Here is a 27778-nt window from a genome sequence, read left to right on the forward strand (position 1 = left end):
CTGTGTAAGTGTGGGGGGAGTGATAGGAACAGCTGTTCAGATGCTCACACGCAAACACTCGTTACTTCACCGCTAATCTTCAATGAACACACATGGGAAAGCAGAAAAACGCACAACTCTGCCGGGTTTTTTTTGTTTTGTATTTTGAGGGTGGGATGGGGTCTAACGCTGCAGTGCATCCTGGGAAGACCTGCCAGCATCACCAGCAGGATCTGTCCAGGGTCACCACCTATTTACTATGTCAGCTGTGTACATAAGAGCTTTGGCATCAGTTACTGCTAACCCCTCAATGCTTTCTTCATGTATTTTTTTGTATTCTTGTAATCGTTCTTCTCCTCTCAGTGTTATTAACAATAACAGAGCCTCCACAACCCTCTCCTGTGTGTGTTCACCGGCCACTGGAGAAGCTAACAGCTAACAGATGCTTTAATCCCATACAGATCTACATCACAAAAGAAAGGCTAATGCTAATTTAAACCCACACACTTCCCTACAGGCTGGAACTCTCTGCTGACTGGATATTAAATCCTCTGTGTTAACAGCAATTGTGTTGGGCTTGGATCAGACTGGAAATGTGCAGTCTGGGACTCAAAGAGAAATTAGTCTTTATAAGATTAAAGATTAAAAAACTAGTTAGGGTCATTCAGGCATTTTTGATAAGATTATTTGGCTGGATGTAGATGATGCTCAGGTTGATGGACAGTCACGGATGATTGTATGTGGTCATTCAAAATAAGACTTACATCTTTATTACAACAACAAAACATATGTAGGTTAGAGCATTGCTTCATTTAAATATGAGAACATAGTGTTGACGAAAGTATTAATATTTCAAGTTGCAGCAACATTACTAAACACAAGTAGTGAGATGATTATAGAGGTGAGGATAAGTCTCCAACCTTATTTTGAAGAGGAAATGAAGACAAATTATTACCCAAACTGTGTGAAACATCCATCACAGTTTACATACCCACTCCCCACTTCAAATTTACAACCAAGATGCACATACTGTTAAGGCAGTGATCTCCAACTCCAACTGTCCTGCATGTTCTCGGGGTGTAAAATCACTCTCATTTCCTACTCCCCTAAGCACTACATAGGGAGTCCAACATAGTGGACTATATAGAGAGAGCTAATCTGCAGAAGAAAAAAGCACTTTCGGACACTACTCAGGTGCCGTTATACACGTCAGCGCAATGCATGATGGTAAATATTGCTTGGTTAGTGACCATCGGTTGTACACTACTTTTAACGATGCACTGTGGGATACTTTGAGTCCACTATATATAGGGTATAATAATTCCCACTACAATATGGCATACTCACTATGTAGTGCACTATATAGGGAGTAGATTTCGGACGCAGCATAGGTATCTCCCCACTCTAACCCTTTGACAAGCTTCAGCTGCTTGATAATGAGTTAATTATCAGAATCAGGCTCTACAGGAGCAGAGTTGGTGACCACTGTGTTAAAGTTACAAGTTATAAAGTGTTGAAATGTTAATTGACTACATGTGAGATGTTGTATGGAACCAATAGTTTAAGTTAAAACACTTAGAACAGCTGAGGAGTCAGTTGAAAGGGTTCGAATTCATATATATATATTTGACATTTTACAGCACTTTGAACTTTAAGCCTCACTGGCAGTTTCTTGGTCGCTGTAAGTAGAAATAAATATAACTTCATGACACAGTATTTGACTCTAAGATAAGATGACTGACTCTTTGTCTATATTTAGTGAATTCACCCTCAGCTATATGCCTGTTTAAAATGCTACATGTGTTTGCTTGGTGTGGGCATTGTAGTGTTCAAACAAAGACAACACTTAGCAGTTTGCTCACATCCAATCCTGTTGAGCTCAACTGACTGTTGACTATCTTACAGTCAGTTTTTGGGTTCAAAGTGGGTTAAAAGTTTGGTTTGTTCTCACCAACTGAAGCTACATTAATGCTAAACTAGGATTCTAAAATGATAGCAACAATGTATTTAGCGTGAGGTTTATTCATAGATCTCCCCTTCTTCCTTTTACTCACTGTATAATGTGTGTGGAATATAAAAAGCCAACTCTAAAGAACACCAAGGTTTTGTTCTAAAGGCTTTAATTTTGCCAAGGCAGCCAGTTACATGATTGGACTGTGACTTAATGCATTAGGCAAGCCCTGTGGGAAGGTTTAACATGGGGCTGAACGCTAATGCATCAAGTATGTGACCTTAAATATACTTCAGTTTGATTCTACACTAATCTCATCACAGCAGAAATACTGGGCAAGTTTTATCAGCTGTTTTATTTTAAGCTTTTAATGGCAATCTTTGCCATCTCTGCTCCCTTGGCAAACATAAAGCAAGATCAATGACCCAGTGTGTTGTTTCTGCATCTCTTAATGTCTTCCTCTGAGAGAAGCCAGAGGGTTTAAGACCTGTTTACAGGCCGCTTTGGCCTCACAACAGTCTGCAGAGAGAGCCAAAGCCTGGCAGAGATGGAACACAGCCACGCTACGAGGAAACCATCAGAATAATAGTGTTAGATTTATGTGGCAGAGAATACAAAGGAGGATGTTTAGCTCTTAGTAGAAAGTGAGTTACGCAACAAAAGTAAAGTGCAGTGCTCTCGAATTTGATTGTGGATGTGTTTCTGCGGTGTGGTGTGTGTTGACTACTTCCTGTTCGTCTGCAGGCCGCAGAGTAGCCGAGTCCACACCGACCTTCCTCTCACCGACGGGGAGCGAGAGTTCCAAAATGGTGCTACGAGATGAGCAGCTGCTGCTGGAGTGTATCGCTGCTGGACTGTGAGCTCACACGCACACACACACACACACACATGCACACACACACACACACACACACACACACACACACACGATAAGATTAAAAATTAATCGTAGTATTTTCAAAGCATTTCAAAAGTTTTACTGCTGCTATTTGAAAAAAGTAAAAAGGCAGTTCAAGCATATTCAGCCTCAAATGAAATGGGATATGAAAGTGAAGTTTTGAACAGATTATTCAGGGATATAAATTGATTTCTGAAGTGGTCATGATTTAGGCCGCATGGAGTCTGGAGAATCAGAGCATAGCTATAGAGGATTGCTCATCTTCAAATGGCATCTGCTCTTTCTCCTTCCTAAAGTCAGACATGTATAAAGTACTAGCGATCCAGACTTGAGTAGAAGTACAAGTACTCTATCAAAAAAGTGACTTGAGTAGAAGTAGAAGTGCTCTTTAAGCACCGTACTTAAGTGGAATTACTAAAGTATTAAACATGTTTTGTACTTAAGTATTGCAAGTAGTTTATTTTTAAAATTACTACTCAAGTACTGAAAGTAAAAGTAAAAGTATTGTGTAATGTAGTTATTAAATATTAATAGTTATTAATAATTATTATTATTAATCTTTCACTCCGGCAAATGAAAACATGGACTGTACTGTAAGTAGGGCCAGGGGTGGTCTTCTTCCTCACCGCCACCACCACGATCACTCGAAATTGAAGGTGTTGTTTCTGGTTCTTCCATCTCTGGTTCAAAGCACTTACTCTCGACGCAGGCAGGCAGCAGAGCAAAAGAGGCTGAGCAGGGAGCAGAACGAGCGGTCTTCTCACCCTTTGCACACATTACGTCATGTAGATCTTGTTCCCGCCACAGTAAAATTGGATGCAACGGTTGTTATAGCAACCATAAACTCTGAACGGGACGGTAGACTAGAACCTAGAGTGACTGTGGGTTTGGAATGATTTGTAACATGTTTAATAACGAGTAACGATGCAGCACATAAAAAATGTATCGGAGTAAAAGTACTAAACTCATCGAAAATATGTACTGAAGTAAAAGTGGAAGTAGGAGAAAAAAATAATACTCCAGTAGAGTACAGATACAGTACAGCATTTTAGTACTTAAGTAGAGTAGTGAAGTAGTTCTACTTCGTTACTATACATCTCTGCCTAAAGTAGAGCCAAAAGGCAAAAAATGTGCTTCACATTTATTCCAAACGCACTTGAGTCTCATGTGTCTCCTCTCTCTCTCTCTGTGTCCTCGTCTTCCCCTGCAGTCCCACACCCGCCGTCAAGTGGTTTAAGAAGGGTGGAGACCTGCCAGCACGGAAGGTGAAGTTCGAGAACTACAACAAAACCCTGAAGATAATCAACGTGTCAGAGGAGGATGCTGGGGTTTATGTATGCATGGCCAACAATTATTTAGGCAGCATACGCCATTCCATCTTTGTTGAGGTCAAAGGTGAGGAGGTTACGGTTGGTTCTTTTTAGAAATATACAACTTTGTGGCTCTGTTCGAAACCGCATACTTTCCTACTACTCGTACTAACTCTGATGGTACTAGATTCACCAGAAATGCAGAGTATGCATCAAGAGCTGACTACTCACACTCAAATTACCCAAGATGCAACGTAACTTCTGAAAAAAACTCAAAATACAAATGTCACATATCACCACTTCGGTGGTTTCCAGATAGCTACAGCAAGGGTATGTTGGCTTCCTGTTTTCAAAATAAAAGCACCAATTCTATCATTGTGGTTTACTTAATAATAAAAGGTAACGGGTGTTTTATTTTGTGAAAATGACAGGAAGTGTGTTACTCGCTACGGCTAACTTCAGTGGCTCCGAATTCACAGGAACAAAACTTTAAACAGGTGTTATTTTTACAAATTAGCGTCACATTGTGGATCTAAAGGACTACTTGACTTTCTTCCTAAAAAGGTTAGAAATGTGGATAAAGTGGTATATTTACAGAGTTAGAGCTAAAATGAAATCAGCTTCAGCCTGCTGATTTCAGCTCGGGTAGGAACGAAATGCATTGTGGGTTACCATGTAGTTTACTACAGTGTAAACAGTCTGCTTACTATCTGGTCGTTTAGTGTGTAGGATGGAAGTATTTAGTATAGAAGTATGTAGTATGTAGTATAGAAGTATGTAATATGTAGTATAGAAGTATGTAGTATGTGGTTTCGAACACAGCCTGTGTTTGTGTCCATCCGTCATGCTAACCTGACTTCCTGTTTATTCCACAGCGGCTCCTTATTGGCTGGACAAACCAACAAATCTGGTGCTAGCCCCGGATGAGAATGGGCGCCTTGTGTGTCGGGCCAATGGCAACCCTAAACCTAACATCCAGTGGCTGATGAATGGCAATCCAATTAACAGTAAGTACAGATAATAAATTATATTATAAACATTGAGTCTAAAGTCATTTCCACATATGAGAATCAGGTCCAGACATATACATTTTTGTCTTGTTTCCCCATCTCCATCCTCTCTCCTCCCCTCCACTCCAGCCTCCGTGCCCCACCCGAGCCGTCAGATGATGGGCGACACCATCATCTTCCGCTCGGTGCAGGTGGGAAGCAGCGCCGTGTACCAGTGCAACGCCTCCAACCAGCACGGCTATTTGCTGGCCAACGCCTTCGTCAGCATCCTCGGTGAGACACCTTAGGGAGGGGGACGGGCCATTTCAAAATGTGAACGGAGCAGTAACTAACATGGGCTGGAAGTGTTGTTCAGCTTTACCAGTTGGTGTAGCTGTAAAATCTCTGTGAAGATAGGATGGAGGATTGTGTTGAATGGATACCTGTGAGATATACTACAGTTTAATGTCTTGGGTCCATTCAACAACAATTATTTAAAAAACTACATACAGGATTGATCTTCATCCTTGTTAGAATTTCTAGGAACTACAATTCATATTTGCACTGAATTAAAGAATTACGCCAAAAACAAATCTTGAACCCATCTCTGTACTGGACACATCAAATCAAACTGATATCAGTATTCTGGATAAGACAGAAAATTAAAGTACTTTATTTTTTAACCCTAACACATCAAAACCGATCAGTGATTGATTAAACTTCAGATACATGTTGATGTTCTGTAAACATTGACATCACATTACAGATGTAAGTAATGAAGTGTTAAAGGTGTAACTGACTCTCTCTTTCTCTCTCTGAAGACATGGCTCCGAGGATGCTGGGCCCTAAAAACCAGCTGATTAAAGTCATAGAGAACAACAGAACCTTCCTGGACTGTCCCTTCTTCGGTTCCCCTCTGCCAGAGTTACGCTGGTGAGCATCTGATGTCTTTTTCTTTCATTAAATCCAAAAATACTAGTTTGTCATCAACCTCTAAAAATCTCCATCTGTGAATTCACAATAATATACTTGTTTTAGATTAAATGAATAGCACATAATCTGTGTCTTTTTGTTAATGTGTGTAGGTTTAAGAATGGACAGGGCAGCGGTCTGGATGGGGGTCAGTACCGCGTTTACATCAACGGCTCTCTGGAGATCAAACGGGCCCGAGCAGAGGACGAGGGCACTTACACCTGTGTGGCCAACAGCATCATGGGAACGGCTGAAAACCAGGTCCGCCTGGAGGTCAAAGGTCAGACATTACATTACATCAGACTTGCATTATATATCCTGTTAACACTCAGCATCCAATCTCATCCTTTGAAATGATGACACAAATAAAGTTCTTAATTTTCATAGGATGCCCTACAACAATGAGGTTATTTGTTATGTTTTATCTAGCACTCCATGCAATATGTGAAACATGAAACTATGTCTTTTCTTTGTGCCAAATAGCCCACGCAACTGGATTAAATGTAAATCTCTGGTGCCTTTCATGAAGACTTTACAAGTGCCTCATCTTCTGTTTTCAAACAGCTACAATTGTATTCAGACTATGTACACTGCAAAAAACATCCATCCTAGCCTAGCATTCAGGGTGGAGGTGTGTGAACTCATCTGTAAAGATAGTGACATAACTTCATTTTTCATTGCAGTTTTCTTGAGTCAAGTGCAAAAGATCCTTATCTGTACAAAACATTTCCCAACCCTACAAAATATGTTTATGTACTACAAATTTGCTCTGTAATTAGGCCTGTCACAATAATTACAATATATACTTATGGTACAATAACATAATTATCAACATCATCATGTCTATAAATGGACTTTTTACCTCAATATTGCCACACTTCACATTAGCAGACTATTCATGTTACATTGGCTAAGTTAGTAGTGTCCTCCATTCCTCACTGTGTACGTCCTGAGTGGAGACTGCAGAAGAATTAAAGGTAATTAACTCCACAACCATAATGACAGTCTGTGGTTTTACACAAGTGTAGCACCCACTCTCCAATCCAAGCCTCTGCCCCCCCCCCCGTATTATGATGCTATAATATTATCATTATATCAGTAGTATGAAATTATCTTCAAATCACAATAATACCGTTTATCATGATTATTTCTGAGACAATATATCATCCAACAAAATAATGGCCAATCTGTAGTATTTGTTTTCTAATCCAATGGATTCCTACAAAATGTATTTGCTATTTGGGGTTATATGAACTTCCTATATTCATATAACTAACTAATATACTTATATACAGTGATGGGAAATTCTGATAAAAGATGTATGTATTTTCTTGCTTCAACAGACAAAGAGAGATTGTAGGTGCTTTGGGTACAAACTGAATGTCTGGAACAGATGGATGTATTTTGCAGTTTATAAAACATACTGACAGATTTGAAGTGGCCTTAAAGTGACGTGTGTATTGAGGTGAATGAGCTTCTTTTTTTTTTTAAGGAAAGGACTGGTCAATCATCAGACACAGTTTCTACCTTTCACAGATGTTCCTGGATGCACTGGTTCACACCGTTTTGTGTGTTTGCATGTGTGTGTGTATTGTGTGTCCCTTCAACCTCACTCTACCTCAGAACCCACTCGTATAACCCGAGTCCCCGAGCACCGGTCAACCATCAGAGGCTCCGTGGCTCGCTTTGAATGTAAGGTGAAGTCTGACCCCAGCCTCCCCATCACTGTGGCCTGGTTGAAGGATGACAAGCCTCTCTATCTGGGATGGAGGTAACGGCACCTTTATAGTGGCCCCTCAATAACAAAAACATCATTACCACATATTTTTAAAATTTGTTATCATTATTAAAATTGTCAGCTGCAGCTATATTGTTTCTTCTGGAAAATATCTGACCCTCAACGATCAATGAATCAATATAATCGTACATATATTCTATTTCATTGCATTTGTTTTGATGTTTTACATTATTTATCCTTATATATATATATTTTTCAACCTTATTTTACATTATTTTACTATCATCATTCTATACTTTTTATCTTATCAATTTTATTTGTCTGTTTCTCTTGTCTTTTAATCTCTTTTTTTACCTAGTTTTAGTCCAGCTTTTATTCAACTTTATTTCTTTTATTTCATTTTTTTCATTTTCATTTTTGTTTTGTCTTTTTAATCTATTTTAACCTTTTTTATTTTTTAGTCTAACTCTTAATTAATGCTTACTTTTATTCTCTCTTATTATACTTGTTTAATTATTTTTTTATTAACTTATTGTATTAAATGTTTTATCATTCTTATTTTCTCTTGTGTGCATTGGTCTCAATTTGTTTTTATTCTTTATGTTGTCACTTGTTCTGTCTTATTATCAGCTTGTCAATCATTACTCATTGTAAAGCACTTTTAACTACACTAGCCTGTATGAAAGGTGCTGTATAAATAAAGTTTCATTGATTGATTAATTGATTAATATATGAATTTTGAAATTGGTTTCAATTAAATTATAAAACATTCTGACCATTAGATCCTTTCAGTGTAATCTGGCAACATAGTCACCCATATCAAATATACAAAGAAGTTGGTGTGTTCTCTCTATCACAACAGTTATAGTAGCAAATAGCCAAATAGGTCAAAAAGACCAGGAAAGTGCTATATAAGTACAATCCATTTACCATTTAGCATTATTTTAGAAATCCAAAATCAGTACATGAGCAACTACAAACTGCTCTCAACGAGAGAAATACAGCTGAACAGATTGAAATGTGATATAATATTCTATCTCTGTGTCCGTCTCCCAGGATCAAGAAGGACGAGGAGTCGCTGACCATCCCCAACGTCAACGAGGGCGACGAGGGAACGTACACCTGCACTGTTAAATCTGAGATAGACGAGGACTCTGCGTCAGCCCGCCTCACTGTGTTAGGTAGACTCACATACAGAGCAGACTTATAGCAGTTACTCTATTAAAGCAAAGGTCCAATTCAAAACCTTATTGAAGAAAATATGTTGTTGTATTTGAACTAAAAGTTCAATAATATAAGTATTTGTTGAGAAGAATGCATAGGCACAATAGTCTAGAGGTACATTATTTATCCACCATCTCTACAAATGAATCAGATGAAGAAATGAAGATAAAATGTAGAGGTAGATTTGCAGGACCCTCTCATTCACTTAAATGAGAAAGTGTGTGTAAACTTTTGACTGGTACTGTTTATAGAAAAATGATCATATCTTAACAGCAATAAGTGTCACAGTAAGTGTCTGTTAGAGTGTCTATCTTATACATTCTAAGTCATATATCATATATCATGTCTCACAATATAAACTCATTCCTTCTCCTGTAAATTAATTACTAACTACAGCTGTCAGTGAAGTCATATTTAGAATGTACGGAAGTGTATTGCTTTTACTTGAAAGAAATAGCAAAGCTCTGTTTTTCTGAATAATAATTTTTCCTGTTTTTCAGAATAATTTTCCCTGTTTAATTCAGAAAAACAGGAAGAATTATTCTGAAAAACAGGAAAACAGGAAAATTATCTTGTTAATTCAGAAAAACAGAGCGTTTTTATTTTTTAAAGTGAATGAAATATGCTTCCATAACAATGTTCCCTTTTTGAAAAGTAACTCTCAAGATTGAAATACTCAAGTACATTTAAATATGTTCTCCTATATGACATGAGTAAACGCATTACATTAACATTGCATTCCCTCTCTGACACACACACACACACACACACACACTGTACTGTTTCCACTTTATTCTTTGCTGTTACGGCTGCATATTCTCTCATTTAGATGATGATGTTAGATATTTACTGTAAATGTCTTCAGATTTCTTTCTTGACACTGTACTGTGTTTCAGCTCAGTGCCTTCACAGTGGAAATCATGCATGTTTTATTGTGGCTGTAGCTGACTAAATACTCACCTAGCTTAGCTTTAACTCCCACTGATTCAGCAGTTTGCATGCAGCAGACGGAGTCACACACTGTAGTGCTGTGTAGAATGTGCTGTAAGTGAAGCTGATGTGAAGTTTGAGCATCTCATGGGATCTGAGAATTTTTGAATTGATGATTATATTTGGCTCACAGGAATAAACCAATGTATTTTTAAAAAATGAAACATAATTTGGAGTTGTTGTCTATCATTTTCCTGAAGACCATAATCTTTTAAGGAGGTGATTAACACTGCTGTATAGTACATCTGTGTTTTAAGTAATTCTAACAGCTGACTAATTGTCTTGTTGCCATCTGTGATCTGGTAAAAGAATTATGATGCATGTTGAGAATTGTCCTTATTAAACTTATTGTTTTTTTGGAAAATGTGGCTCATTCCTGGGGCTCAAATGTAATCATCAGTGACGATAATAACATCAGTGTCTCAAACTGAAGCTCAGTGAAACTGACTTATATTAATATACATGTGTACTGTGCATTAGATCACCTGTCAATAATAACTGTGCTCCCTTGCTGTTGATTGGCTAGTAGACTAACTTGCAAACTCTAACCTTTACACCCACCTCCTGGTCCTTCACCCCCGCCCCACAGAGGAAGCCTCCCTCAACCCCTCAGTCTCTAGTGCCTTGCCTCCAGGTAACACACAGCTCAGGTGGAATTTTTTGTCCATTTTTATCTATCTCTATCTCTCATTATGCCTTTGTTATATCATCATATTTTACACTCTTATAATGGATATTTCTTTTTATTATGTACCAAATCTTTTCTTTCTCTGTGTGCGTTTGAGAGCTGAGACTGCTTTTAAGGCGGAATGGATTATTCTATGCATGCGCTGCGATCCATCCTGTCAAGTCATTCAATCTCATATTAAGTCTGAAAGATTTTGTCCATATTGTTAGCATGTGGTAGTTTGATATGATAAGTCCAAGTTGTTCATGTTATTAGTTATTAGGGGTAAAGTTTTGAGATATATTTATAATTTCCTGAAACAAGTGAAACCGATTTTAAAACTCAACTGTGAGCTGTGTTTCAAAACAATAGTGAACTAGAAGATCTGGAGCTTATAATTAAATCAAGGAGTATATTTTAACTTAACACTGAAGGACTGATTATGAGAATAAATGGCATTGCGCGGTGTGAGTGAGACTTGTTTCGCAGCATGCCTATCCTTGCATGTGTGTGTCAGTCTATGTTTGCCATGTCTAAAGCCAGGTGATTGCCTGTTTGCCTGCAGACCGTCCAGACGCTCCCATGGATCTGGATCTGTCAGACCCAGCAGCCCGCAGCGTTCGCCTCACCTGGATTCCTGGAAATGACCACAGGAGCCCCGTCACAGGTCAGTACACACACACACACACACACACACACACACACACACACACACACACACACACACACACACACACACACACACACACACATAGAATGTTTGTCTTTATATCCTTGTGTGGACACTCATTGACATAATGCATTGTCTATCCACTTTCCCTAACCCTAACTATAACAGCTAGATGCCTAAACCCAAACCTTACCCTAAACTGAACCTAAATCCAAATCTTACCTTCACTTTAAAACCTAGTCTGAACCTTTGAAGTTGACTGGCCAAAATGTCCTCACAATGCAGAAATGTCCTCACAGTGCAGACATGTCCTCACAATGCAGAAATGTCCTCACAGTGCAAAAATGTCCTCACAGTGCAGAAATGTCCTCATAGTGCAGAAATGTCCTCACAATGCAAAAATGTCCTCACAATGCAGAAATGTCCTCACAGTGCAGAAATGTCCTCATAGTGCAGAAATGTCCTCACAATGCAGAAATGTCCTCACAATGCAGAAATGTCCTCACAATGCAAAAATGTCCTCACAGTGCAGAAATGTCCTTACAGTGCAGAAATGTCCTTACAGTGCAGAAATGTCCTAACAGTGCAGAAATGTCCTCACATGCAGAAATGTCCTCACAGTGCATACATACACACACATACACACACTTGTCATACACTCTGTCAACTCTCCTGGGCATCCTGGAAGGACTGAATTGCATTTTATTGTCAGCGTTCTCAAACATTTGTTTTACAAGCATAGACTGAGCTATATTTAAGTATGTGGAAGCAGTGCAGCTTTTATTCACCTCTTAGTAAAGGATAGCTAGTTTGTCTCAGGTTAGAAAAGAAATGATAATGTAGGAATATTGAAATAGAATACACATTAATAAATGAGTGTAAGAAATGAGGTACATTTTAATAGGACACAATAATAATCCATCTGAGAAATATCCCTTGGGGGCCGATTAGTCATAAAATTCTAATTCTAATCTGTATTTATAGGGAAGTTTGTACAATTAGTGCAATAAGGTCATTAAACCAAGTGGAGAGGAGATGAAGGGATAAAATGACATGAAATGAGAATACATAAAGCTACACTGCTGGTAGTCCATCACCTGTTTACCCCTTCCAGGACCTCTAGATATACCTCCAGCATTCCACTGCTTGAACAGTAAGTCTACCTTTTCTCATGCTGGGTGTCTTTGCAGAGTTCTTGGTCCAGTTTGAGGAGGACCGCTGGGAGCCAGGCAGATGGCAGAACCTGTCCACTTACCCTGGGGACCTCAACTCTGTCATCCTGCAGCTCGCTCCCTTCATCAACTATCAGTTCAGGGTCATCGCCATCAACACAGTGGGCCAGAGTCAGCCCAGCCGACCCTCACCACGATACCAGACCAGTGGAGCTGGTAAGAAACACCACACACACACACCTGAAACTATGTGTGTGTTTAAACATTGACAATGTGTTTGGAAGATATCTCGCAAAGGCGCCATCACCTTTATGTATCAATCTGGACTTTGCAACAAGAGGAAGCGATGTATCTGATGATCTCTGTGAACAGGAAAGGACATAGAGTAATAAGAGATCTGATAGATAGCTTGGGGCAAGGCCTCTTAGGGCTTTGAAAATAATCAATAAAATCTTAAAATCAATTACAAATGGAACAAGTAGCCATTAAAGGGAAGCCAGGATTAATGAAATGTGATTATGCTGTCTAGACTGTTTGAAATGTGGCTGTTTGCACTATCTCGGCCTATGATTAATATCTTACCAGCATTTTTTGTGACAGTTAGGTAGGTTGGCATTGCTCTGGTAGTTGTGTTCAGGGTCACAGTTCAGATAGATCAGAGTATCAGCTGCATAAAAGGTCAATTTGAGGTAAACTGAGGTAAATTTAACAGATTCTAGAAGACATTTCTAGAAGCTTCAGGTCATAAATCTGTACCTGTACAGTGCAGACGTGACATTTGTTGGAGTTGATGTTAAATCTAAGTGAATTTTTGTTATGTTGTATTAAGCCCCAGATGCCATTCCCAGAGGTCTACGAGGATGGGGCTCCAAGAAGGACAACATGGAGATCAGCTGGGAGGTAAGACTTGTACAAGGCAGGAAAATATCTTGTAAGTGTCCTATTGCATTCAATGTGAACCCTAAACCCTAACCCAAACCAAAGAGTTAAGTTTGTATTGTGATCATGGACATTTGAAAATAAGATCATGTAATCTGAAAGTAGTAGCAATAGTTGACATTTTATTGGTGGTATGAACGATATCCCTTCAACCCATATTTAATGTTTGTGGTAGTCTAATTTTATATGAATTCATACCAGTATCTCATAAGAATCAGCCATGAGTGAGCTTTTTGTTTTATTTCTTCAGCCCCTGCTTGATCTGGAGAGAAATGGCCCCAACCTGCACTATAATGTTTGGTGGAGACGGAAGGATTCAGGGGAGGAGTGGAGTAACGTCACCACAATGGAGTCCAAACACGTCGTCCAAAACACAGACACTTATGTGCCTTATGAGATCAAAATCCAGGCCAGGAATGAGTTTGGATCAGGACCTGAGTCTAATATGGTCACTGGATACTCTGGAGAGGACAGTAAGTAGATACACAGTAGATATTTTGAAAGTCAATAACATTGATTTTTAGGTGAAGGCTGGTAGATATTTTTTTGTTATGGAAGCACACATAATTGTATTAGTCATATAATTACTGTAAAGCAAAGAGAGAACCTCTTGAGGGAATTTGTTATTCTAGCATAAACAGAACTGAACCTTTTTTACTCTTTTCATATGCTGTGTTATTTTTCATGTGTTTAGAACCCACCGCCCCTCCCACTGACCTGCGGGTGTCAAAGGTAGACGACATCAAAGCCAACATCCACTGGAAGCCTGTGGACATGAACACTATCCAGGGAGAGTTCAAGGAGTACAGAGTGAGACTGGCTACATTTTTGTAATGAGAACTGACTGCAGAGTTGGTCTAAAAATAGATTTTTTTCTTCCTCCATTCCCCTTCTTAATGTCTGATCTCTTTAATGTATCTAGTTGAATCTCTCCACCCTTCTCTACACTTCTTACTTATCAACTTTGTTCTTGCCTTCATTCTTTACTTCCTTCCCTTTTCCTCCCAGCTGTACTACTGGCGCGAGTCCAGTCTGGTTCCGGGTCTGGTGTTCAGTAAGGAAAACAAGACCAAAGGTTTCTACAGCACCATGGCCGAGCCGTCTGGCATCGTCACTGACCTGGTACCCTACTCGCGCTACAAGATGCTCATGGTTGTGGCCAACAACGGCTACGAGGGTCCACCCAGCAACATGGTGGAATTCACCACCAAGGAGGGAGGTGAGGACACTGAAGTATTATATCCTGGAGAAACTGACATTGTAATGAAGCCACATCTTTTGTTCAAAAGATGATAATCATAACACATCAGACCACAAGATGATTAGGTACAAAAGCGCATAGCAGTTTTATATGGAAGTTTTACTAACTAATGCACTAATCATACACTACATATAAAAGTATCCATTACATCACACATAGGTTTATAATGGGACATTTACAAACAAAATGTAGAAGTAGAATTTTAACCCTTACATTCTGTTCAGTGTTAAATTAGACCCATTTGTTTTACATTTAAGAGCTGTAAAAACACCACATACAAATTTTCTTTTAGCCTGGCTTTTCTTAATGTGACCCACAGTATACAAAACTGGAAACAAAATGCAACTTTTTAAAATGCTTTTAATCCCACTTCATTCATGCAGATTTTTTATACTTCTGTGTATGGAAGTTAATTGATTAATCAAACATGTAGTATATATAATGACTGATGGAGAATTTATGAATGTGAATTGGTATAGAGACTAATTATGAGTCAGAATATGAACAGTATGTGTGGGTTAAGAGATTCTTTTGGAGCTACTGGCATGAATGTGTGCAGAGCTGGAGATGTTTTTGTAGAGCATCATAAGGCCTCAGCTTTCACTCATTATGACGCTAGCTTGCATAGAACAAGGTACTTTTCGTTCTGTCATTTTCCTAAATCGTAGACCCCACTCTTATGTCTTCTGTTTATGTGTGTGTCTTTGTGTGTGTGTGTGTGTGTGTGTGTGTGTGTGTAGTGCCGGATGCTCCCAGGTTCTTCAGGATTAATCGGAGGACTTTTGATTTGATCCAGCTAGAATGGGACAAACCTCTGGAGCCCAATGGTCTTCTGATTGGATACCAGCTCAAATACCATACAGGTGAAAATTCCTTCCCCAATATTGTCTAGTACAGTCCAACAGGCCACGTTTAAACCAACACTGCACCTGTCTCTTCCTTCACTTTTTTTGTAAATGTACTTGTGGCTCTCTCTCTCTCTCTCTGTGTGTGTGTGTGTGTGTGTGTATAGTCAATGGCTCCAGGTCGGGTCGTCCCCAGCTGCAGACTTTCCTTCCAAACGTGACAGATTTCAGCCTCCGCCTGCCGGACCGATCTACCCGCTACAAGTTCTCTCTGTCAGCGCTCACCCAGGTGGGAGCTGGGGAGGTCTTTGCAGAGGAATCTCCACATTTCACCAATGAAGGTGAGTGCTTCTGAAAAAAAAAGAAACAAAACAAAATCTCATATTCAGTGTTTACAACAGAATGGGAATGCCTCTGAAACTGCAAACACTAAACTTTCTATTTACACAGAGTGATGATTATTATCAACCAACTAGGCAGTGTCACATTGATTCTCTGCCAATGAATGTGTAGTTATCAACTTGAAGTGAAGCACAGCAGATAAATCACTTCTACTGATCAGTATATCACTATGAGTGTAATATGTAGTTGTGTAATAATATGCCATTATATGCTTGTAGTGAGGTAAGTGCTCACTAGATTCACTTTGTATTAGTTTCATTGATTAGGTTTGGTCTCAAATGAGCTGAGAGTTTGAGTTATAATACTCATTGCACATATGAATAGGTATGTGCTAACACCTTATACAGGGCTTAAATTATATCCTGTCTCTTCTGTATCACTGTATGGATCAGTTATGTATACTGTACATATTGATAATGTTTGTAGCATTCTATATTTTTAGTCATTAAATCCCAGGAAAAAATGAAACCAACAATGAATGTTGAATGAACACAGCTGGAGAGAAGCACACTAGGATCTTTGTATTCCTTTTATCACAATGTAAAGCAGATATAGACTGATATATGAGACTGATAATGGCCTTATTGTAAAATAAACACAACAATGTATGGATGAGTCACTGGAAATGATTGTAGACCTCTATTGTGGTCTAAAAACAAATAAACACATCAGTGAGTCACAATGTTGAATGGTGACACACTGTAGTTTATCTATCAGTCTTGCTGTCAGAAATACTCACTAAAGTACCAAATGTGTATTAATCCGCAGATGAAAATAGTCCCCAACAAATGCACTATTTCCACCTGTTGGAGTAATGTTTGCAAAAACCCACAGTTCCCAACTGGTTTAGGAAAGTAATTAGGCTTTTTAAAAATGAAACTTTATATTTGGACTTAGGACTGGGTGATATGGCTAGAATCAAATATCACTATATTATTATTATTATTTTAGACTATTGGTGCTTTCACAAATCTCAAAAATGATATTTTTGATAAGTAATCATCAGTAATGTGGAAATAATGAGTAAGTGGATAAAGGCAGATAATAGAACAGTGTGTTAAGTTCAGAAAATGTAATTTTTACTGTAATGCAGCCTTTAAAAGCAGGAAAGGACACTTATTCCATATCACCATATTACCATATTCAAAATCTAAGACAATATATAAAATATCACAATATTGATATAATATTGATTTATTGCCCAGCCCTGTTTGGAATAAATATAAGGCTTGAGGTTGAGAGCTGGGAAATCAGAAAAGTAGTGTGAGACGCATCAAGACATTGTTGGTTTTGGTGTTTTCATGGGATTTGTTGGTGAAAATAAAATAAAGAACAACAGTGACTTTGTGAACCGAAACTAATTTCGGTACATTATAAAAATCAACTTGCACAGACTTGAAACTTTCTTGAAATAGAAAATCCAAGAGATCAAAAGGTTGATTCGTGACCCGTTTTATAAATGGAGTCACTGAAGTTTTTCTATACACACAGTGTGTCTAGGATTCTATTTGCCAATAATTACACAAACATCCCACAGGACGCTCAGCTGTTCCTATCATTTCACTCTGCTGCATTGTGTCCTCTGTTATGCAAGCACACTAATTTCCAGCCCTTTTTCTCTGCATGGGAACTGGGTTGGTCTGATAACAGGTGTACATTATGAGAGTCTGGTTTTGTGAATCCATGGAACCTGTGTGTGCAAGCGTGTGTGTGTGTGTGTGTGTGTGTGTGTGCGCGCAAGCAAGAGAGAGAGGTAAGAGAGTAAACACAGGCCTCTTTGTGGGGGTATCAGATGGAGTGGAGAAAGGGCTGCTCTTTCTCTAATGGATGACACCAACACTGACACATGTACACACACACACACACACGTTAATGATTATATTTGATGAACAGAACAGAGGGGATAATCCAATATTATAATGTAGAGCATAAAAAGATTGTTTTAAATGGTTGTTTCACACATATACATAAAAAGTCTGCTTTTACTAGCAGTTTGTTTTGTTCGGGATTTGAAATGTCACTCTGTCTCTGAGATGGACATTTATTTATTTATTTCCTGTCTCTCCTGCTCTTTTCGTTGGCAGAAAACTTTACTGACGCTACAGGTCTAGGTAATGGGGACCAAGAAGCACAGCGAATCTGCCTGTCGCCTTGCCCTGCTCCCATCCTCCATGTCTGTCCCTTTATCTGTCCATCCTAACACTTGGCAGCAGTGCAGTCCACATTCAATCCCCTTCTGTTACTGTGCAGCATTGTGCAGGTGTACCACTCCCTGCAGCTCACAATGGCAGTCAACAGGGGGAGCTGCTACATTAGTTTTAACCCCAGCAGGTTGAAACGTTTCTGCCTGAGGGGTAGAGGTATTTTAAAAAGAACATGCTCTTATATCTCAGAGTGTTAATAGGTCATTTTTGAGACAATTAACATTTTTTTTGCATGAACAGACAAAATATATATGCAGTACAGCACAGTAAGCTGTTCCATGCCTGGATATTCCTGTAGATTAGTTAAGCTTTGAGTTACAGATCTGCAAGTCTGAGAATATTTCTGAAACTATTCAACTCAATTCACTTGCGGGTGATAGATACAATATTTGCAATGTAATTTCAAGAAGACCAATCACTTACCATAAGAAAGCACAAAAAGTAGTTATTTTCATTGTTGATTAATCTAATTAAAATTTAGATTAGTTGAAACTCTTTTAAAAAATATATGAAATAAGAATAACTGCCCAAAGGTAATGTCATTTCTATACTTTTTAAGCACCTGTCAAAACCCCTAAGTCATTCCAGTTATTATAATGATATGCAATAGACAACATGTTTAAAGCTCTAGGTAAAAACAGATCAGACTGAGTGTGTCTTTTTGGACTGAACTGCTGTCTATGCTGTTTTTCTATCTTCACTCATCTGTCCATCTGCCTGTCTGCCTCTCCTCATCTCTCAATCCTTCCTCTGTGTGTAAAGCTGCTGTTTATCTGCTGCTGGCTGTGTGCTGTCAGGGATTGAATACGCCTAAACTCATATATTGCCTTAGAGTACAGTAGTTTCCTTTACAGTTCTCACATTGAGTCAACAGGAATACATAGTACAGAGACAATTTAACATATATGAAGCATCTTATATGTCACACATTATAAATGTCTTTATAACATTTTATCTATTAGTCAAGTTCAATTTTATTTGGCTTCAGGTGGCTTCACAATCTATTCAGCATACAACATCCTTTGTCCTTAGGCCTTCTATTTGAATAAGGAAAGAAACCTCATGGATCACTCTGCCAGGATGGACAGACATTCAATAGACGTATTTACAGAATAGACCAACATAGCACAATTACAATATGGAAAAACAGGATGACAAAATCATAGATACATTAATAATATAGACTATACTGAGAGGAAGAATCACCTTCATGCTTAGGACACCCTTATAACACCCTTATACCTGTAGAGTCTTCATTCGTACTCTTCATGTTGAAATACTATTATGATTTACTGAACCAATCCCTGATGGTGCACCTTTACAATGCAAACTCACAGCATCATTGCTCTTTCGGTCTGCCACCAGACACAAGTAAGCTGTGTGTGGCAACTAATGAGTTTCTCACTCATAGTCACTGAATGCAATGGTCATGATGGCGCTGCTGTTTTGGGAGCGTGCATGGGATGGGATGAGATGGGACGGGAAGCATTTTGGCGAATGATTGCGAAGGGTTTCTGGGAGGACAAATGAATAAACCCCATCAGCAGTTGACTGGCTTGCTCACTCACTCACTCACTCACTCACCAGCTTGGTCATCTTGCTTCTGAGCTTTTTCAAAAGTCATGTCACTCTGCCATCGTTATCCATCACTACTGTTCAGCGGGTCAGTAGTACATACTGGGGATCACAGGTAAGGTGGCTTGAAGCGTTTGGCTGAACTTGGCCGACTTCACTGGGCTGTATTGTGGCTCCTCAACATGCTCCACAATCCCATCCCCTCCAAAAGTGGTTGTAGAGCATGCTTGGAATATAATGATACAAGCATGCTGGTTGGGGTTTGTTGTATGAGAGAAATGTTTGGGGTGGGGGCCACAGTTGTGGGACCATTCACTGGCTGGACATGACCTCACCATCAAGGTACAGTAAGAGGGAGCAACAAATAGAAATCAAGGGTAAAGGATTATTCTGTTGCCAACAAAAAGTGTCCAAAGAGTAATAAAAAAACAGGACTAAGCTAGGAATATGAGGACAGTTACAAGGACTGTCACTACAGCTTTTATTGCGATAGAAATATTTAAAGGGACATTCCAACAATTTACTGTTGCACTTCTATAAAAACGAGGGACTTGTGAAAGACAGATAAAACAGAAAGTAATTGGTGATATGCTATGAGTCAAGTTAACAAAAATGCTGGATCCACATATTCAGTTTCTAACACAAGCATTTGTTAAATGTGTCCAAGTTGAGGTAAGCCCATATGACATTATAATCATTGAGTGCTCCCTCCCCATGATAACTAAATTGAACTTAACATTTAAAAGTAGTGGAGCGCCCATTTAAATACTTGATGAACGACAAATGAAGTTACTATTTTGGGGTTTTCCAAACCTAGCTCTTATAAAAATGTACTTTTTGTCACCCCTTCAAAGAAACTTCATGTACAGATGTACAATGTGTCTTTCTCAGACCTGTTGTAATATCAGCATCTGTCCTCTTGGTGGCAGTGAAACCTAAGTCTGTGCAGGACAATGAAGATGATGAGGTGTGTATGGATCGTAACAGAGAAGGTTAAAAACCAAATGAACACTGTCATTTATTGACTCATGATGACCTCAGTCAGGCGTGTGATGATGAGTGCTGCTTTTAGGGAATTTCTCATGTGTTTCAGCTCAAGGCTTCATTGACTTTCTCTTTGTGTGTGTGTGTGTGTGTGTGTGTGTGTGTGTGTGTGTGTCTCAGTGTGTGTGGCTACCTGTTTGATGTTCATACTGCCTTGTCTTTAACCCTCTGCTCTCTCCCACCTCCTCCCTTGTAGTTGAGCTTACCGACGCCTCTGTGGCTTCAGCTCTCACACCTACTCCTCCTCCCATCGCTCCTCCTTCTCCTACCACCATCGCTCCTACAACCATTAGTACCTCGACTACTACCACTCCTACAACAACGACTCCTACCACTACTACAACTACCACTACCACTACCACTACAACCGAAGCGACCACACCTGCTGTGGTGGTCACCTTCAAACGTATTGATGAGAATAAGCCGGGTACATGCTGTTGTCCCATTGTGGTTTGAACTGTCTTTTTAGTTTATTAGCTGACCATGAATGGCGTTTTAATTCATGGAGACCATTGCCTTCTCCCACCTGACAAAACAGGAAACTACATCAGGGCTGCATTCCAATAAACTGTACTCAACCCGCTGAACTGAAAGTGGGGAATTACTTCAGAATATTGGGATGTAGCCAGCTCATATCCTCCTGGTCAGGAAGTGAGAATCCAAACTTTGATTTATCAAATGAATGTTGGTAAATGTAAAGTTCCTTGCAAGTACCCTTCAACACTTAAGAGTGATGAGGGTTTTCTATTTCAGCTAAAGAGGAATTGTGAGTTACCATTTCAGTTTTCAGGCTCAGTTGACATTGGAGTCCACTCAAAACCAGAAGTTTCCAGTCCATTAACATATTAAATGTACTTCTGGCTTTGAGCAAACCATGATTGGAATCAATCTCAATCAACACAGTCATTCTTGAAAGAAGACTCCCTCAGTGTTAGAACCGTGCATAGGTCTAAATGGAGCCCTTCGTGTAGTTGTTGTAACTGTGCCCTCTCTGCCTCTTGCCCCTGACCTTTGACCCTTTACCCCTGACCCACCCTTGTGTAGTGGCCTCTGGGCTGGAGATCTGGAATCTGACGGTGGAGCCTAACAGTAACTACGCTAACGTCAGCTGGAAACACAACTTCCCGGCCGGCAGCAGCGAGTTTGTGCTAGAGTTCACACTGGACAGTAAGAAACCAGACCAAGCCCAGCTTGTGCTATTGAATTCCAGATAGAAGTGAACTTTCTTATTAGAGAGTACTACCAGGCTGGTGAGATATTAATATTGTGACAAGATTATACCTGGTAGAAGGAATAGGAGCAGACAAAGGATGTTATTTTAGAGAGCAGGCAATTTGTGTCGAAATATACAGTATTCATCAAATGTACATACAGTACAAGTCAAACATTTGGACATACTTTCTCATTCATGGGAATCTAAACTTTTTACTGGTGCTGTGTGTGTGTCCAGCAGACTCTCCAATCTTGGCTTAAGTTCTAAGATTTAAGACTTCATTTGCTCTAATTGAAAAGCTGCACTAATCAATATTTTTGATATGAACACTGGGTCAAATGACTTCATGTCTCTCAGCTCATTGTTTTGGTTTTCTTGCCAACAAATGTATTATTTGGCTCAGTTTTACTGCTCATCAATGTTTTATTTGATTTTTTCTCAGTGAAAGGCTTAGTAAAAAACTCACTGTTAGTGCCTGCCCAGCAGCAGACAGATACACAGTGCAGCATTCTGCTAAACCCCCAGATAGATTAGTTAGACATGAAAATGTGCAACTTTGTAAGTGCATAATATGTCAAAAGTTTCCAATTGATGTGGCTAATTGGGTTGATTAATGCAGCTTGTTCAGTCTTTTCTTAGCTAATCTAAGATAATGTTTACAGAAATGACTGGATTTGAAATACACCAGTCATTAATTTACAACACTCAAGCCCACTCTCTAAAATGACACGATTAGCACTCTGTAAGACTGTCCAGTTCACCATACAAATCCCCATTGGACAGAAATGTCATCCATGTGTTCCCTCCATCTCAAGGTGAAATTCAATCATGTTAGTAGCAATTTTTGATAGCAATTACCAATCTGATCAATAGAATGGAAACACCAAAGAATTACTCAGTGGCTTTCCCGTTAAATCATTAAAGGCTTATTTTTCCCATATGGACTTCAATTTCACCTCAATGGCAGATTTTTGTTACACAAAGTTCCTTGCTCAAGGGTTTTTGATTAAATGTGTCCTTGTTGCTGCCTCTCCCATCCTAAAACAACCTCAGTGGAGAGAACTTCCAGGCAGCTATATCTAACAAATAGCAGGTAATTAAAAAATAAATAGATACATATCAGAGCAAGGTTAGGGCTTAATGGAGGAACAGTATTAATAAAGAAAAGGGGAAGAAAAGATGTGTAATATAAAAAGAAAAATTCTAGTAGAGGTTTTAAATCAAATGTGTACCATTTATCAAAAATAGAAAATATGTATCTCACACTGTAGATAACCTTCAGCTGTAGCAGCAGCTGGTGCTCCATTAGCCTGTTTTGTTTTTCATCTTTATTATTTAAGGATATGATATGACATGTAAGGGTTGAACTCATTAACATTGTTGCAACAGCAGAAGGTACAACATACCACAGTCTCTATGTGTGTCTTTCTCTCTTGCACTTTCTCTGTGTCTCTCTGATTGTTGGAAAATGTTGCTCATCATCATGTCTACCTTCATCACTAACTTCCTGTGTGGTTCACCATCACGGTTCTTTCTTTAACACACCTGCCTGGCTTTGAATGACTCTTGTTGGACCAAAACTGTTAATTGGCTTGATTTCTCTGAATTGTTTGAATGTATCACTGCTTTTGGTCATCCATGCTTCCCATCTATGCCTTTGCTTTTGATTGGATGTTACGCACTTTTTCCGCCTGCTTTAATGAAACACATCATCCCTCCTTTTCTAAAATCCAATAGCTGGTTGATATTGGATAGCCTGGCACAATATAGGATCTCTGTTATTGCTTCGACCATTTTCGTGATCTTTGATCGAGGATGGAAAGAAGGGAGGATGTATTTTTTATGTACTTTGGCAGTGGCTTAAATTCTTAATGATGTCAGAATGTGAACAGAAAGAGAAAGGAGGAGAGGGAGGTAGGAGAGACTGATCTAATGGTCTTACCCCCCCCCCCCCCCCACTCCCTCCCTCCCTCCCATCCCCTGTTCTCCAAGGTCAAATCTGAAAGCTTTGACTCTAGGAGGGAGTGGCAGAGAGCCTTTGATACTCTTTCTGATGATTTTGTAGCATAAGAGAAGAAAAGTGGAACCACTTGTTACGGAGAAGGAAAAGAAAGAGAAGGTTGAGTTTGAGTGTGAGACTTATATTTGTAATTCAGCTGCTGAAATGTAATCACTTTTTTTTTGACTTGCTTAAACTTGGCCAGTAGCTAGTTCACATGATAAACAGATAATATATACCCAAATAAATCCTGTAATAGTAGAACAAAATCAAACAGGAATTTTATTCATAATTGTGAGAATTGTATCCTATTTTAGTAACTCTGCTCCTTCTTAATTTGCTATTAATGCAAACTCCTCCAGGTTTAAATGTTGCCTTGATGAATTCAGTATAATGCACCATCTATAGTCCCATTAAGAATGTATGTAAAACCCATCATCTCCTCTACATATGTTTCAAACCATTCCAGTAGCAGCTTCCTGGCAGGTTTTAATTTTAAACATCTGTGGTAAGCATTGAGTTTTAATAACAGTTGGTCAAAAGAACATCAAAGTAGAGATGACTGGACTTAAGTAGTAAATGGGAGGTAAAAGAGACCTTATGAGCAACACAGTGGTGAGTCTGATGGGACTCTGGAAGCAATTAGCGCTGTGGAAATACATTATGCTGAATTGACTGTGCTAACTATTAGAGTATAGGTAATTCCACCCCCCTTATGGTTTTAACTTCATTTGAGAATCGTATTATTTAAATACTGGCTTTTATTTGCGAATGTTCCCTCCTGAATTTAGAGGAACTGAACCATCACCAAACCCCAGATTCATCTTTACCAAGTTACATAAAATGAACTTGTTACATTAGGATTACATAAAGAGTAATGAAACCTTGTGAACTGCATTTTTACACCTTTAACAAGATGTTGTGAAAATGTGCTGCTAAGGTTAGGTATGCACACTTTGTTGGTCACATCGAATCCAGCAGATTGTGAGCTGAAAACATGAGATAACCATGTGATACTAAACAACAGCCCTGGCTTTAAGACTGGCATGTCTTCTCTTCTTTCTGCATTCTAACTTGTGTTTGGCTGAATTGGTATTGATAGCATGGCTTTGTAAGGAGCTCCTTTGGATTGCTCCAGCCTTAACGGTTAGACGGCATGGTGCATGATGTCACCACCTCGTGCTGCCCCCCCCCCCCCCCTACCTTCTTTTCACTGCCACCTCACAGAGTCATGCTCATAGCTCGGCCATGTTATGATGGTCACGTCTTTCTGCCGGAAAGATGCAGATTGTTGTCGCTGTCTTTTTTTCGTTTTGTTTTGCCCTCATGGAGATATGCGTGGGCCTATGAATAATTGAGACAAACAATGCTTTGCCACTTAGCTCCTGAAATTATTTCAGTTCTACTCGGTGGAGACAATTCACAAGAGTTTGATATCCACAGTGCAGTGATTTAGCCTGAAGGAACACATGGTACCTGTGCCCCTGTTCTCCTTCACTCCCCATTATTAGATGAGTTTTCTCAGGAGAATTATGCCCTTGAGAGAAAATGTAGTCTCATAACCATAAAAATGAACTAGAATGTGTCTGTTGTACCGAGCTTCAAAGAGCTGCACTTCATCCATGAAGTATAATGACAAGAAGTATTAAACTACATCATGTATTTGCTTCTATACTGTAAGTAGAAGAAGTGAATGAATCTTTATGATAGGGATGTGCACTGCATTGTTATAAGTCTCAATTCACTTCAGTAACCCTGCTATCACTCAGAAAGAACAGTCTTCCTGCAAAGCATCGTGACACAGTGACCTTTTGTTAGTTACTGTGGGACCAAGGCCACCCCCCCTCCCCCCGGAGTGTGATTGGCCCCATTTCTTGTGTCTCCAAGGCAACAACTCTGTGAAAATTGTAACGGTGAAACAACAGCCCCCCATTACAGTGGCGGATCTGATCGCAGGCGCCAAGTACCATCTGAGGGTTTACTCCCATGAGCACAACAACATCAGAAGCGACCCTGTCACCTTTAAGACCAAAACAGGTGAGACCACACCTGGCTAGGTTGGAACCGGGGTTCCAGCCAGGTGGGTTACTCTGGGGTTCAAGTCTGTCAGTAGTAGACTCAACAGTAACTCAGTCAAAGCTGGGTGAGTTATTATTATTGCTTGTGTATTTCTACCATGCATGCTCTTCCATAGGTAAACTGAAGTGAGATTGAGACACTTCACTTCTTTATACAATATTTGGACGACTTCAACCTGATTGTCTTTGAGCAATTTATGAATGGGAGCAAAAGTTGCTTTTTTGTGAGAATGAATGGACATCTGACAAACACCAATGTGTAAGCTATATAAAACTCTAGATCTGGATTGTTTCTTTGTTGGGTTACATTGTTAATTAGTCGGCAAGCTAGTTCAACAAAGCCAAAAATATTTACCGTAATTTGCAAATATTAGTCACTATTAGCTCCCAGCCACCTAATGTTATGAGGTAGGTATGATGTGTTAACAAGAGGCAATGAACCCTGCTATGTATCTGACCAGGTGTGGCAAGTTTGCTAATAATCTATGGAAGTACAACAATGTCAGAATGATTGAGAACAAATCAAACTGGACCGTGAATCATTGTATAGTCAATGGTACAATGATAGATTTGCAAATGCAGAATAAGTTGAGAGGATAGAATGGTGGGTGTAATTGATGTTTTGAGCTTTTGGAAGAATTTCTGTATATTGGTGCATATAGTAACATAAGTGAATATGATCTGGAAGTGAAGCCTTGTGAGGATCTGATTCTACGTTACTAAGTGTTCTCCATGACTTAACAGACTTAAACTGTGAAAATGACAGCGGGTTACTATTACTGATGTATCATTGTGTGTATGTATGGAATGCATTTTAAGAGTGTTGGGTCATTTAATGTGTATCAGAGTGACATTTTATAAGCTCATCACATGTTTTGTATCTTAGGTCTTAATTTGTAAAGAATTAGTAACTGTAGCTGACAAATGAATGAACTTAACCCTCACATATACAGACTCTTCACAGTATCCCCTCATAATTAGTATCTACTAAATTTCTGCATTCATGAATATGTGATCGGTCACAGATAATAGAGAGAGATTTAATCCTTAATGAAGCTTTCAGAGAGCTGAGAGAGTTTATTCATTATTATACAGTTCTTATTTATAGAGAAAAACATGAACTACATTAAATGTGTTTGACCCTGAACAGTATGTAAGGGTTAAGTAAATATACATGTAGATGTGCTAAGTTGCATTTCAGTGGAAAATGAGCGACTATCAGCAGCACACATAACATGTTTTCTGTTAAGAATCTCACAAAAATGGTTAGATTGATTCATACGCACACATTCAAGACTTTGCTCTCTGAATTCAATCAGTGTGTTCCTTAATACTCTGACATTTAGACTTATCAATAGGCATCCAAAATGTATGGGTCTCCAAAATGGTGAGTGCTACATGTTAAGGTAACTGGCTGTCAGTTGAACACCTCGATTTTATTCCTCTCACTCATCAACAACACTGTTCTTCTTGGAAAGTGGTACATCGTCTATCCAAAGATGAAATGACTTTGTCTGCTATGTCTGCTATATAAGACCTCTAAAGTTTTGATATGAATGTGTACATTTTTAAATGGAAATTTAGAAATGTTGCAGTAAATATCACTGTAATTATATTTGTTCAAATTTAGAGCTCAGTTTCAGTTGGACTTTCCAGCA

General features: G+C 39.0%; 1 protein-coding gene across 1 annotated transcript in view; it reads left to right on the forward strand.

Moving 5' to 3' along the window:
* The window catches only part of nfasca (neurofascin homolog (chicken) a), a 55499-nt gene that overhangs the window by 13064 nt on the left and 14657 nt on the right, over positions 1-27778 (forward strand). The window contains exons 6-26 of the mRNA XM_053315076.1: positions 2675-2786; positions 4039-4223; positions 5014-5143; positions 5270-5421; positions 5949-6060; positions 6213-6379; positions 7723-7870; positions 8894-9018; positions 10641-10685; positions 11284-11385; positions 12579-12776; positions 13390-13460; positions 13750-13972; positions 14194-14309; positions 14508-14718; positions 15501-15623; positions 15773-15946; positions 18092-18118; positions 21027-21257; positions 21875-21997; positions 25930-26079. Of these exons, the coding sequence (XP_053171051.1) occupies positions 2675-2786; positions 4039-4223; positions 5014-5143; positions 5270-5421; positions 5949-6060; positions 6213-6379; positions 7723-7870; positions 8894-9018; positions 10641-10685; positions 11284-11385; positions 12579-12776; positions 13390-13460; positions 13750-13972; positions 14194-14309; positions 14508-14718; positions 15501-15623; positions 15773-15946; positions 18092-18118; positions 21027-21257; positions 21875-21997; positions 25930-26079 (2925 nt within the window). The remainder of the gene's footprint in view (positions 1-2674; positions 2787-4038; positions 4224-5013; positions 5144-5269; positions 5422-5948; positions 6061-6212; positions 6380-7722; positions 7871-8893; positions 9019-10640; positions 10686-11283; positions 11386-12578; positions 12777-13389; positions 13461-13749; positions 13973-14193; positions 14310-14507; positions 14719-15500; positions 15624-15772; positions 15947-18091; positions 18119-21026; positions 21258-21874; positions 21998-25929; positions 26080-27778) is intronic.

This window comes from Scomber japonicus, chromosome 3, assembly GCF_027409825.1.
Source record: "Scomber japonicus isolate fScoJap1 chromosome 3, fScoJap1.pri, whole genome shotgun sequence".
Taxonomy (NCBI): domain Eukaryota; kingdom Metazoa; phylum Chordata; class Actinopteri; order Scombriformes; family Scombridae; genus Scomber; species Scomber japonicus.